At 43.6% G+C, this 14,760-nt stretch overlaps 2 protein-coding genes across 5 annotated transcripts in view; one reads left to right on the forward strand and one right to left on the reverse strand.

Annotated features, from left to right (window-relative positions):
* The window catches only part of cpm (carboxypeptidase M), a 70,948-nt gene that overhangs the window by 41,177 nt on the left and 15,011 nt on the right, over positions 1-14,760 (reverse strand). The gene's annotated exons all lie outside the window — the stretch shown is intronic.
* The window catches only part of cpsf6 (cleavage and polyadenylation specific factor 6), a 60,352-nt gene continuing 48,837 nt past the window's right edge, over positions 3,246-14,760 (forward strand). For all 4 annotated transcript variants that reach the window (XM_062982594.1, XM_062982595.1, XM_062982597.1 and 1 more), the window contains exon 1: positions 3,246-3,359. In XM_062982594.1, coding sequence (XP_062838664.1) covers positions 3,261-3,359 — 99 coding nt within the window. In that variant the 5' untranslated portion in view covers positions 3,246-3,260. The remainder of the gene's footprint in view (positions 3,360-14,760) is intronic.

Consider the following 14,760-nt stretch of genomic DNA (forward strand, 5'->3'; position numbering starts at 1 on the left):
AATGTTGGATAAGTGAGACTCGACTGTAATACTAATAATACAATATAATAATATTAATTATATATTATATATTACATGTAATATTATTAATAATATTACAGTATATAGCTATAGTACAATATGGTAATTTATTGCCAGTATTGTGCTATGCTAATAATATAATATTGTATGTAAATTTAATTTGTAAGCCGCTCTGAGTCCCCTTCGGGGTGAGAAGGGCAGGATCTAAATGTATTAAATAAATAATAATAATAAATAATATTTATTAAAACATTTGCTACACATCAGACCCATAATATTCAATATTCAATACAATTCTACAATACATTTTTGCATCCATTGTTATTTTCACCCATATATACATATATATATATACCGTAGAGTCTCACTTATCCAACATAAACAGGCCGGCAGAATATTGGATAAACGAATATGTTGAATAATAAGGAGGGATTAAGGAAAAGCCTATTAAACATCAAATTAGGCTATGATTTTACAAATTAAGCACCAAAACATTATGTTATACAACAAATTTGACAGAAAAAGTAGTTCATTACACATTAATGCTATGTAGTAATTACTGTATTTACGAATTTAGCACCAAAATATCACAATGCATTGAAAACATTGACTACAAAAATGTGTTGGATAATCCAGAACGTTGGATAAGTGAGACTCTACTGTATATACATACTGTAGAGTCTCACTTATCCAACATAAAAGGGTCGTCAGAACGTTGGATAAGCAAAAACGCTGGATAATAAGGAGGAATTACAGAAAAGCCTCTATTACATGATGACTTTACAAATTAAGCACTAAAACATCATGTTTTACAACAAATCGACAGAAAAAGCTGTTCAATACACGGTTATGTTATGGAGTAATTACTGTGTTTACAAATTTAGCACCAAAACATCGCAATGTATTGAAAACAAAACATTGACTACTAAAAAAATTAACTACATATAAAGATAGAATTGCATAAAATGAACTTACAGTAACAACATTGTCAGAAGTTAAATCTGTAAAAAGTTCAGTCCTGTGAAGATTTTTTTAAAAAAATCTGTGATCCTTCCCTGTCTAGAGAAACAGCTGTGGATTCGGGCGGGAGGCAGACTGCGTTGGATAATACAGAACGTTGGATTGGCGAAGGTTGGATAAGCGAGGCTCTACTATGTGCATATATACATATATATCATACTATACTACCATGCTCCCCTTCTTTAGTTTTCAAAAAAACTTTGCACAGCATCATAGAGTTGGAAGAGACCCTAAGGGACATCCAGTCCACTATTGTTCTGCCACTCATCAAAGCACTCCCAACAGATGGCCACCCAGCCTCTCTTTGAAAAGCTCCAGAGAAAGAAGCTCCATCACACTCACTGGCAGCATATCCCACTGTCCTAAATCTCTGACAGTCATGAAGTCTTTTGTATGCTTTTAATTGATTTTAAAATGTTTTATGTTTGTGATTTTAATTGTTTTGTTCAATTCTACTGTACAGTGCGTCTTTGGAATCCACTTTGGATACCAAAATCCATGGATGCTCAAATTGCATTATATACAACAGTACAGTACAGTGGTATCCCTTATTATTATTATTATTATTATTATTATTATTATTATTATTATTTATTAATCGTGTCAGAAGCAACTTGAGGACATTCTGCAAGTCGCTTCTGGTATGAGAGAATTCGCTGTCTATAGAGATATTGCCCAGTGGGTGGCTTCTCTCATGTCACCGCAAGAGCTGACAGACAAGAACTCATGCCGATTCGAACTGGCAACCTTCAGGTCAGCAGTTCAGCCGGCACAAGGGTTTAACCCATTGCACTACCACAGTTCCTGGTATCCCTTATATCAAATGGGAATGGTTTGCTTTTTTGGATTTTTTTTTTTTGATGGTTGAATCCGTAGATGCAGAATCCATGGATACAGAGGGCCGACTGCATTTAATTTACATTTCTGGAAGCTGCCATGGAGAAAAGCGGCCTATGTATAAATAAACAAGCAAACTAGGCATTCCCGATAAGCAGGAAAAGACTGGGATGTCCGTAGATCACCAGAAACCAGTGACAGGATTGTTGCTTACAGTAATCTTGTATTCATACTACAGAAATAGCACTGGAATTCTTTTTTAATAGCCATGGTTTAATTTTATGGATTCCTGGGATCAAATGTTTAGGTAAGGGCAAACTACAAAACCTGTGATTCCATAGGATTTTTTTTATTGTGTTAGAAGCAACTTGAGAACATACTGCAAGTTGCTTCTAATGTGAGAGAATTGGCCGTCTACAGAGACGTTGCCCAGGGGACACCGGGATGTGTTAGCTGGGAGGCTTCTTTCATGCCCACGCAAGCTAGAGCTGACATGAGAGAAGGCTCCCAGTTAACACATCCCAGCATCCTCTGGGCAACGTCTCTGTAGATGGCCAATTGAAACCATGACAATTAAAGTGGAATACTAGCATTATGTACCATGAATGGTCCTTGGTTGAGTGAGCAAGTAGTTCCTTATGCAAGTGATGAAAAATATGACAGAAGATATCGTAGGTTTAGTCCCATCCTTCTCAAAAGAGATCATAAATCAGATACAATCTCTGTGCCATTTTTAAATATCTATTCATCTATATAATCTGGAACATCAGCTACCTCAGTCATTTCTTCAGACACAGATGACTCTGTACTTTGTTGAGAACACAACTCAGTGCATACAATACCAGGATGGGAAAAATCAACTAATTTAAGATGTGGTTGTACCATGGATTGCCAAAAAGATAAATAAGATAACAACACAAATCTGAACTCTCACTACAAGTGATATGACTTCTTGGAAATAATGCTAGGAAATGCTAGGAAAATTGCAAGGCAATAGGAAAAGATGCAACATTTGGAGGACTACAGAGTTCTCAGACATATGTAAACATTAGAACCGAAAAGATTTATCTGTGTGAGAATATGAAAAATAAGGCAAAGAAAGCAGAATAGTTTATCAGTCCTGCTTTGCCAATAGCTGCTATGCTACATCTGTACCAGTTTAAAATTATTTTGCATAGTTATGTTATGTCAATAAAAACTGGAAGATATAAGTCCCATGACCTGTTCCCATACCAATGATATCTTCATATTACCTATTAAAGGAGCATAAACATGGAATCCAGCTCATGGCAACACTGGAATTGCCCCATGATGTCATAGACAGAAAACAATCCTCTTCCATTCCCAAGAATAGCGCATTCTACGCGTGGCTACCCTTGAAGATGGCTTGGGAAGCTATAGATCCTGAAAAAATGAGACTGCTCTTTGGAGTACTGTATAGAAGCTACATAATACCGGTCTTTGAAGAATTGAGCTCACTGGTGAGACACTTCATATCTGAATTTGGGTGCTAGGGATAACATCCACAGTCCCAATGGCTCAGGACCAGCACTTGGAGTAGGTAAAGGTAAAGGTTTCCCCTGACGTTAAGTCCAGTCATGTCTGATTCTGGGGGTTGGTGCTCATCTCAATTTCTAAGCCGAAGAGCCAGTGTTGTCCATAGACACCTCCAAGGTCATGTGGCCGGCATGACTGCATGGAGCGCCGTTACCTTTCCGCCGGAGCGGTACCTATTGATCTACTCACATTGGCATGTTTTCGAACTGCTAGGTTGGCAGAAAGCACTTGGAGTACTTCTCCCTATATATCCCTACTTGAGGACAGTGGTCTAACTTCCATCAATGGAAGCAATATGTAGTGGGTGCACATGAGAGCGGGCGTTCTCAACCAAGACTCTACATTTATGTAATGTCCTGCTTTTGAAGATATGATTGGCACCAACATTGGTCTTTTCTGTTCCAAGCTAAAATGTGGCTTTTGATTCAAGCCTTTGGGCCCAATTGATGTTTTCTGAAATGAAAATGTCCACATTTCAAAACTGCTTCAACCTTTTCAACCATTTTAACTTACAGTAGAGTCTCGCTTATCCAACCTTTGCTCATCCAACGTTCTGTATTATCCAACACAGTCTGCCTCCCACCCGGATCCACAGCTATTTCTCTAGTAGTAACGCACAGCAAGCCAACACACCCAACAACACAAGTGCAGTCACGCTCCCAAACAAGTGTCAGACTTGTTGTAAATCATGATGTTTTGGTGCTTGCTTTGTAAAATCATTACATAATTTGACATTTAATAGGCTTTTCCTTAATCTCTCCTTATTATCCAACATATTCGCTTATAAATGGGTTCTGCTGGCCCATTTATGTTGGATAAGTGAAACTCTACTGTATTTATTTGATTTTTTGTCTTCTTAATTGGTATTGTTTTTAATTCTGAATTGTTCCAAACTGTTTGAATTGACGCTGCTTGCATATCAACATGCCATTTAACAATTTAGAATGGAATGTAGTTATTTATCATTTGTAAATAGATGTGAGTCAGATCATCCGTTAGACCAGCCAATAGGCTTGAGCCCAACTGAGAGGAGAGCTGCCAGCAAACTCCACTCCTGATCAATTTGTCCTGATACATTTCACTCTAGTATCTTTTCCATTGATACTTGAGAGTCCTGCAGATGGTAGAGAGGAGCTTTTCAGAGTTTCAGAATGAGATTTATCTGACTCCTGGGCACTGTCTGCAGCGATTATTTGTGTAACGTGAACTTCAACAGATTTTCAAGCTGGCATTCAGCTAGAAAAACCAAAACAATCCCTGGTATTTTAGCACTGTTTGACATTTCAGATCAGAAGTGGCCCACAGTGCTGGCTTGGGGCAGTAAATCAAATTATAAAAGAGTTATCCAAGGTGCTGAACCTATTTGGGGACTAGCTCCTTTAAAGTTCAGGCTAATACCCAAAGAAGATGCACCACTATCTCTGATACAGAATTTGCCAACTGCTTCTAACAGTTCACTAGAAAGGAGTATTGCCTATGAAAAAGAGGAAATGAGAGAGAATCCTCCTCTGAGGAAATAAGGAGGTCACAAGTACAAACTATAAACATCCTGCTAGAAACTCTCCCATGCTTTCAGAATAAGTTTACCCAGCAGAATTAACAGGCTGTGTAACTTCTGCTTCCCAATGCATTGTACAGAGTTCAAAGGAGCTACTTTTGGGGGAAACTATATTGGTTAAAGATTTCTGGGAGTTGCAATCTTAAAAAAGACATTTTTGAAGTATCAAAAATGTCTCAAGCAAGTTATGGAGTATCATAACCTGCTAGAGAATGACAATGGGAGGCAGGGTATGCAAACACAGTTTTACTTGTGTTAAGCCCAAGAACATCCTTGACATTCCTTAGGAGAAAAGCGTCTCTCTTCATCCCTTTCTATCCATTGCTCTTAAAATGAATTCCTACAGGGGAAGAGACGGTCATAAATTCCTTTGCCACTGTGGCTATTCAAGAAACCTGCACAGATTTGTATAGGACAATGAAGAGCAAACAAATGTACCAAAGGACAGGGCTGTATCGATACTCCAAAGATCAGGAAAGGTGACACTGAAAGCACTATAACTGCACTCAAAATTCTTCAGTGAAATAATAAAAATGGGATATTGTTTAAGCATGTAATCTTTTGCTGAAGCTTGGATAGCAATTAAAAGCTGACATTGAAATCCACAAGCATGTGGACAATTTCAACAGAAGGGGGGAAACCATGAAAATGAACAAAATTTGGCTACCAGTATTTTAAGAAACTCTAAAATCAGGACAGTAAATAAAGAGCAACACTCAGAAAATGGGAATTCCAGACATGAATCAATCAGGGCCAGCTAACACTTCCTAATAAAGGATTCCCCCATGCAGGAAGAAGTCAGGCTTTGAAGCTGCAAGGCAATTCAGTACTAATCAAGGTGACCAATTGCAAAATTCATACTTGCCTCAAGCAGACAAGAGTTCTTTCTCCCACTCTGGACATTTCACAGATATATAAACCCCACTTGCCTAGTTTCCAACAGACCTCACAACCTTTGAGGATGTCTACCATAGATGTGGATGAAACATCAGGAGAGAATGCTTCTGGAACATGGCCATACAGCCCGTAAAACTCACAGCAACTTAGCTGACATTTTACTGGAGAAACAATCTGGCATTTTTAAAAAGTGAATTGTCAGTGAATGTGATGAGTCATGGGCCATGTAGTCCCGTTCATGGCACTGTAGTCCCAGATGAAGAGGAGAACTTGGGTTTTTCACCGTCTCAGTCAGAATTGGAACCTTCCCAGCCAGATTTGGGAACCTTGCACCTGCAAGAGATTTGTCTTCCAGAAATCTGTCAAACAAGCCCTGAGTCTAAATCTCCTGTGTTTTCTCGCCACGAGTTTTGTAAACAACAGAGAGGAGTTCAAGCGGCCTCTCGTAGGAGTGCTAGGATAGCTGCTAAGAATTCAGCTGATTAAGCCTGCTTTCCATGGGAAACCTTAAGGAGTCATGCATCTGGACTCAGAGATTAGCTTTCGTTTCTGGTTCCCCAGAGAACTGCTCTTTGGTGGGAAAACTAGACCCTATTTAGGTGTTTTACCCACAGAGGGATTTTGCGGAGTCAATTCGTCAGCTACTGGAGTGAGTTGTGTGTGGACAGCGCGCTCCGTTTCCAAGCCTCGTTCCTGTTTCAAGCCTTGTTCCTGATTCCAAGCCTTCGCTCCGTTTCCAAGCCTTCGTTCCCGTTTCCAGCCTTGTTTACCTCCACGGACCTTGCCTTGTTTTCCAGGACTCAGCCTTGCCTTGTCTTCCGGATTTTGCCAAGTAATTCCACGGATCTTGTTCTCGCTCCTCGTTCCTTGTTGCCTTGTATCAAGCCTTGTTTCAAGTTATTTCCTAGCCTTGCTCAAGTTCATGGACTAAAGGACCTTGTCATCTCCCCTCACTTTGCCTGGCAAAGTGAGTGTTTCGGTTATTGGATTACAACTTTGGACCTTAATATTTTATATTGGACATTGTTTCTTTGGACTAATTTTGACCTTTCCTGAAAGGTCTACTTCTGAACTATTTCATACACTTGCTTTTATTAACTTTATATATTTCCTTAATAAAGATATTAGATAGATTCTGGCCTCTGTGTATGGTTATTGGTGCTCTGCAGCCTGGGTCGTGACAGTTTGACTCCGCCACCCTAAGCACCAATTAACCTAGGCCAGAATGTCTACCGGAGCCGGACCGGGAGGCCAGCCGCTCAGCTACACCATCGACAAGGAGGAAGTGGACCGCATCCGTGATAAGCTCAATGCGCAGGAGGGAGAAATAAAGGGATTGAAGGAACGCGGAATCCGACTCCTGGCCCTGGCATTGCCAACCAAGTTTTCTGGAGAAGCTTCTAAGGTTCATGTTTTCCGTCGCCAATGCCAAGCTTATCTAGAGGCCCGCAATGCCGAGTTTCCCCAAGAAGACATCAAAGTGGCGTGGATCTACAGCCTTTTAGACGGGCCAGCGGCCAACTGGGCGACGGCACTGTTCGACCAAGTTTCCCCACACCTAAGATCAGCGCAACACTTCTTGGATCACATTAAGGCGACTTGGGGGATCGAAGACAATTTGGAGGCAGCCGGCCATAAACTCCGGCGCCTCTCTCAGGGGGACAGACCCTTGTCCCAGTACATAGCCGAGTTCCGAGTGCTGGCCCACAGCACCGGATGGAATGATATAGCCCTCAGAGGACAATTTCGGGAGGGTCTCAACATCGAGATGTTGGAAGAAATTTCCAAAGTGGATCCCCCCCACTCTCTTGAAGCACTCATTGATCAATGTTTACGAGCTGAAGTCATGCTTGCCAACAGAAAACAATGGGTCCGAGGCCAGAGCGGTAGAGCTGGGGTGAAACCTCCCGCTCCCACCAGTGTCTAGCCGCGTCCAGTATGGAGACCCCCGCCACCAGCCCCATACCCCAGGGGGAGCGAGGAGGTGCCGATGCAGTTGGGCAATGTGCGTCCCAGGTTAGATGCCGCCGAGAAGGCCCGCCGCCAACGCCTAAATCTCTGTTGGTACTGCGGAAACGGGGGCCACTTCGCCAGAGAGTGCCCAGCCAAAGGGAAGCCCCCCGCCCGTCTGGCGGCGGCGTCCTCCACGGAGACGAAGACGTCTGAGGCGGCTGGCGCACAGCCGGCGGGGGAAGCCAGCGACCGGGCGTAGAGAGGCTCGCCAACCCGGTCAAAAAACCCACTCAAGAGCCGCCAACCGGGGTCCTATTTCTTCTAGTGGTCACCTTGTGGTCAGCAAAAAAGGGGCCAGTCATGGTCCATGCCATGATAGACTGAGGAGCTACAAACAATTTCATTGATAGAGAGTATGCCGACTCTCTGGGATTACAATACCATGACTTCAAGAATGCCCGTGTGGTGCAAGCCATCGATGGCCGCCCCCTCAAGACGGGTCCCGTAAGCCAGTGGTCGGAACCCACCAGAATGTGGATAAGGGAACATATGGAAGAGATTTCCTTCTTTGTTACCGAGGTTCCCCATTTCCCTGTAATTTTGGGAATTCCATGGCTGACACTTCACGACCCAAGCATCTCCTGGTCCAACAGAGAACTGCAGTTTGCTTCAAAATATTGCCAAAACCATTGCCTTGTAGCCAAGGTCTGCCATGCCACAGACACTGAACCCATTATCACCTTGCCCAAGAAGTACTCAGAATATTGGGATGTATTCAATGAAAAAGAAGCCGAGAGATTACCCCCACATAGACCTTATGACTGTGCCATTGACTTGGTGGAGGGGGCCCCGATCCCGCGAGGACATCTCTACTCCCTGACTGAACCGGAGCAAGAAGCTCTCAGGGAGTTCATAGAGTCAAACCTTCGCAAGGGATTCATCAGACCCTCTCAATCCCCAGCCGCTTCCCCAGTGATGTTTGTAAAAAAGAAATCAGGGGACTTACGCTTGGTGGTGGACTATAGAGCATTGAACAATATCACTAAGCGGAACAGCTATCCCCTGCCCTTGATCTCGGACCTACTAGACCGACTTCGGGGAGCCAAGGTCTACACCAAGCTGGATCTTCGGGGGGCTTATAATCTAGTTCGCATCAGAGAAGGGGACGAGTGGAAGACCGCCTTCCAGACTAAATTCGGATTATTCGAGTCCCGAGTTATGAATTATGGATTATGTGGAGCTCCCGCAACGTTCCAGCATTTTGTCAATGACATCTTTCAGGATTATCTAGATCGGTTCTTGATCATCTACCTGGACGATTTTTTGGTGTTTTCTAGATCACAATCAGAGCATGAGAACCACGTCAGAATGGTGTTACAACGATTGCGGGATCATGGACTTTATGCCAAGCTGGAAAAATGCGCTTTTGATCTACAAGAGGTAGATTTCCTGGGGTACCGCGTCTCACCACTAGGGCTCTCCATGGACCCGGCTAAGGTTTCGGCAGTATTGGAATGGCGGGCGCCAACCAACAAGAAAGAGGTGCAACGATTCTTGGGGTTCGCGAACTACTACCGCAAGTTCATTCCAGACTTTGCCCGCTGGTCTGACCCAATCACCAGCTGCATCCGTGGGAAACAGCCTTTCCGCTGGACAGATCAAGCAGAGAAAGGGTTCCAGCAACTAAAGAAATTATTCACGTCCCAGCCAATCCTTCAGCATCCAGATCCTGAAACCCCTTTTGTTGTGCAGGCGGACGCCTCCGATGTGGCAATTGGGGCTGTACTCCTACAACCAGTGGGAGACCATCTTCATCCTTGTGCCTTTTATTCCCGTCAATTGACCGCGCCAGAGAGAAATTACACCATTTGGGAAAAGGAACTATTGGCCATAAAGGCAGCCTTTGAAACTTGGAGACATTGGCTAGAAGGGGCCAAATTTCCCATTGAAGTCCATACTGATCATCGAAATCTAGAGCATCTAAGAACTGCCCGCAAGCTAAATCAAAGGCAACAACGCTGGGCTTTATTCTTTGAACGTTTTAACTTTCAAATTCATTATGTAACCCCAGCCCAGACCAAGCAAGCAGATGCTCTGTCACGGAAACCGGAATACGCTGCAGGGCGCAAGGAGACCTTTGAGTCCCAGCTGCTACAACCCGAGAACTTTGCCACGCTCACAGTGGGAAACACCAAATCCACTCCCATTGAATCAACTTCCCCTACTCCAGGACCCCTTTGTGCTCAGGAAATCAGGGCTAGCCAGCAAGCGGACGCCTGGGCACAGGATCAACTTCGCCAAGGACTACGTTTTCCCTTTTCGCTTAAGGATGGGCTACTTTGCTATAGAAATCGTGTTTACATCCCCCCAGGACCGGGCAGGGAAAAAACACTTCGTCTGTGTCATGACTGCAAGCCAGCAGGGCATTTCGGGCTATTTAAAACCATGCATTTGATCCTAAGAGATTTCTGGTGGCCCAAGATCCGCAAGGATGTGGAAAAATATGTCAACACCTGCCCAGTATGCCAGCGCTCCAAGACAAGAAGAGAAAAGCCCTCAGGGCTTCTGCATCCCCTCCCTACCCCATCCCGCCCATGGGAAATAATCTCTGCGGATTTTATCACTGATCTACCACCTTCCTGTGGATTCACCACGATCCTAGTGGTGGTGGACCTTTTCACCAAGTTAGCCCATTTCATTCCCTGTGATGGCCTTCCCACGGCCAAAGAAACTGCAGATCTATTCCTCCAACATGTTTTCAGATTGCATGGATTGCCCAAGAGTTTGGTCACAGACCGTGGGTCCCAATTCACCTCTCGTTTCTGGAAAGCACTACAAAAACTATTGGGCATAGACTCTCGTTTATCTTCGGCTCATCATCCCCAAACAGATGGGCAAACTGAGCGCACCAATGCCACTTTGGAACAATACCTTCGCTGTTATGTGAACTACCAGCAAGACAATTGGGCTTCCCTGTTATCGCTGTCAGAGTTTGCCTACAACAATGGGGTCCAGGCTTCTACTAAAGAAACGCCGTTCTTTGCAAACTATGGCTTCCATCCACGTTTCTTTCCCCCTGTCATTGAAACCTCGGAAGTTCCCGCAGCAGAGGACTGGCTGCAGGAACTCACAGCGGTGCAACAACTCTTGCTCCAGCAATTAAACCAAGCCAAGGAGGACTATAAACGTCACGCGGACAAACATCGCCAGCCGGGCCCCGAAATCAAGGTAGGAGACCGGGTTCTTCTGTCCACTCGCTTTTTGCCCTCCCATCGCCCTTGCCGGAAGTTAGATGCCCGTTTCATTGGCCCCTATCCAGTGGTGGCGCAACTTAACCCCGTGACTTTCAAACTCCAACTTCCGCGTTCAATGCGCATTCATCCAGTGTTCCACCGCTCCCTGCTCCTTCCGGCGGATGGTGTGCGCCCTGATACAGACCGACCGGCCCCCCCTCCTGTTTTGATGAATGGGGAGGAGGAGTTCGAGGTTGAGGACATTTTGGATTCTCGCTTTCACCGCCGCCGCCTACAATATCTCATTGACTGGGTGGGTTTTGGCCCCGAGGAACGCTCTTGGGAAGACGCTTCCACAGTCCATGCTCCTGATCTAACCCGCCGCTTCCATCAGACCTATCCCGCCAAGCCGCGGCCTCGCGCCTCGGGGAGAGAGTCCCGGTTTGAGAGGGGGCTTGAGGAGGGGGATAGTGTGATGAGTCATGGGCCATGTAGTCCCGTTCATGGCACTGTAGTCCCAGATGAAGAGGAGAACTTGGGTTTTTCACCGTCTCAGTCAGAATTGGAACCTTCCCAGCCAGATTTGGGAACCTTGCACCTGCAAGAGATTTGTCTTCCAGAAATCTGTCAAACAAGCCCTGAGTCTAAATCTCCTGTGTTTTCTCGCCACGAGTTTTGTAAACAACAGAGAGGAGTTCAAGCGGCCTCTCGTAGGAGTGCTAGGATAGCTGCTAAGAATTCAGCTGATTAAGCCTGCTTTCCATGGGAAACCTTAAGGAGTCATGCATCTGGACTCAGAGATTAGCTTTCGTTTCTGGTTCCCCAGAGAACTGCTCTTTGGTGGGAAAACTAGACCCTATTTAGGTGTTTTACCCACAGAGGGATTTTGCGGAGTCAATTCGTCAGCTACTGGAGTGAGTTGTGTGTGGACAGCGCGCTCCGTTTCCAAGCCTCGTTCCTGTTTCAAGCCTTGTTCCTGATTCCAAGCCTTCGCTCCGTTTCCAAGCCTTCGTTCCCGTTTCCAGCCTTGTTTACCTCCACGGACCTTGCCTTGTTTTCCAGGACTCAGCCTTGCCTTGTCTTCCGGATTTTGCCAAGTAATTCCACGGATCTTGTTCTCGCTCCTCGTTCCTTGTTGCCTTGTATCAAGCCTTGTTTCAAGTTATTTCCTAGCCTTGCTCAAGTTCATGGACTAAAGGACCTTGTCATCTCCCCTCACTTTGCCTGGCAAAGTGAGTGTTTCGGTTATTGGATTACAACTTTGGACCTTAATATTTTATATTGGACATTGTTTCTTTGGACTAATTTTGACCTTTCCTGAAAGGTCTACTTCTGAACTATTTCATACACTTGCTTTTATTAACTTTATATATTTCCTTAATAAAGATATTAGATAGATTCTGGCCTCTGTGTATGGTTATTGGTGCTCTGCAGCCTGGGTCGTGACAGTGAAGCATCATTATGCTATGCAGTGACAAGTTAAGGCAAATACATATTTACATGCTTGGAGTTATTTTAACTACAGCCTAACAAATCATTCTACATTGAAACTGTCAGAAATGCATCAAGCATTAGGTCAAAGAGTGTTTCTTTATTTCATTTCAGAAAAAGACAAACATGTTTTTCATTCCTGGAAAGAAATGTATTGTTGCTAAATATAGGCTAGCAGCCTACCCTCATAGAAAAAAAGATGATACTTTAGTTAATGTTGTGATGGGGCAGGGCAAGAAGGAGCTTTGGCTAGTTAAAAGGTGTCTTGTCTAAATCTGGCATTTTGAGCTTGTTCCAGCTGGAAACTACTGCTTTACTTTTGGCGGCATAATTAACTAGCAGCCAGGCATTCCAAGAGTCCAAAGATATTTTAAGTTTTCGCTGAGGTGGGGTTTAAATAGCACTGTAGGGTCATAGATTCCTACCTTCTGTGCATCTGACTACAAAACAACAGAGCTATCATTGGTCAAGTTTAGCCTGCCTCCTCCTTTTTTGGAACTTCCATGCTTTTGTTCATTCATATTTTACAAAGAATCCAGAGGATTTTATTAATAATCCAATCCCATCTAGTATTGTTTGCAGCCCTGCTTTTTTCAAAATTGAATTAGTAGAGATTTTGAGTATTTAAGATATGATACTGCCAATTTATATAGTGTCGAGAGACAAAAATGTTGATGCTTTCCATGGTTTATGTAGCTACAGAGAAGAGTTTTCTGCTTATGGGTTCTATAGGGGTCTCATTAATTGTTCCTTAATTAGCATTTTGGCATTTTGATACTATACCTTGGGCTTTAACTATAACAACAACATCCTATGGAATCTTGCTTTTGATGGAGGAGCATTTTGCAAATTCAGCTAGAGAGCTCTCACCAAAGTCCAGTCTTAGGATTCCATAGATCCCACAACTCTGATATTTGCACAAACATTGTCAAAGCAACATCCGCCATATCAACTATACTTGTTCCTTGGTATCTGCTAGGGTTGGTTCCAGGATTTCCATGGATACTAAAATCTGTGGGATGCTCAAGTCCTATTATATACATCCAATGGCATAGTAAATGGCAGTCCATTAAATAAAATGGCAAGATCAGGGTTTAATTTTTGAATGTTTTTAAAAAAATTCAAGCCACAGATGGCTGAATCCATAGATGCAGAGGACTGACTATTCAACTTGCTCAGCAGAGTACAATAGAAGATGTAAATACATAGCTGAGAGAAGTACACAATGGCGTGAAAGTGACATCTACACTAGTGCTTGCCAACCACAGCCCAATGTGGAATTGTTGCTAAATGTAGTGAGGAGATGGGTTGGCCATGTCACTATGAAAGAATGATTCAGGAGGAACCAGTTGGCTCATAAGGACAGGAAGACACCCTCATTTTGTTACAAATACACCCACACAATATAATCTTTGAGACATATTGATCCCACAGCATGTCACAAGCTGGAATACAATAAGCAAGAGATGCCAGCTATGGGAGGTTCAGTTGCTCTATTGCCACACACTATTCACAGGTATTGTTTCATATCAAGAGAGAAGGAAGAGGAAGCCTTCTGATGCAACACCTGGAGACCTACAGAAAGTAAACACTGCCCGCTGGGTAAAAGTCACAAGAGGTGAGGATCTGAAACAAGATAAGAGCTTGATACAAAGACACCATAGTCATAAAGAACATACTGGCTGCAAGCATCAATTGAACTTGTGCAAGTAAAGATGTCTGAATGCTATGGTACTAGGGTTATTATTACTGAGGCTGATAGATTAGAAGCACTGCAACATAACGCATCTTGTGTTGTGTTGTTATGGGCTCACTGGCTCTCTCCATGTGTTAGAAGTATGTGGACATCATTCCTGTCACAGTATTGAACTGGTGGGACAATATTTCCAGTGATGCCAGAGGTAGTTCTACCATTTATAAAGTGATTTGGAGTTTTCAGTTTTGTGTATTCACCCTTCTCTCAGTGTAGCAGGGCCTATCTTTCTTAACCTGGCAAGTTTGTTGTACATTGGGAAAGAGCAATTTAGGGTGCATCTAAACCAGGCATGGGCAAACTTCAGCCCTCCAAGTGTTTTAGATTTCAACTCTCATCATCCGTAACAGCTGGAAAACTGGCTGGGATTTCATAGAATCACAGAATAATAGAGTTGGAAGAGACCACATGGGCCATCTAGTCCAATCCCCTGCCATGCG

This window comes from Anolis carolinensis, chromosome 5, assembly GCF_035594765.1.
Source record: "Anolis carolinensis isolate JA03-04 chromosome 5, rAnoCar3.1.pri, whole genome shotgun sequence".
Taxonomy (NCBI): domain Eukaryota; kingdom Metazoa; phylum Chordata; class Lepidosauria; order Squamata; family Dactyloidae; genus Anolis; species Anolis carolinensis.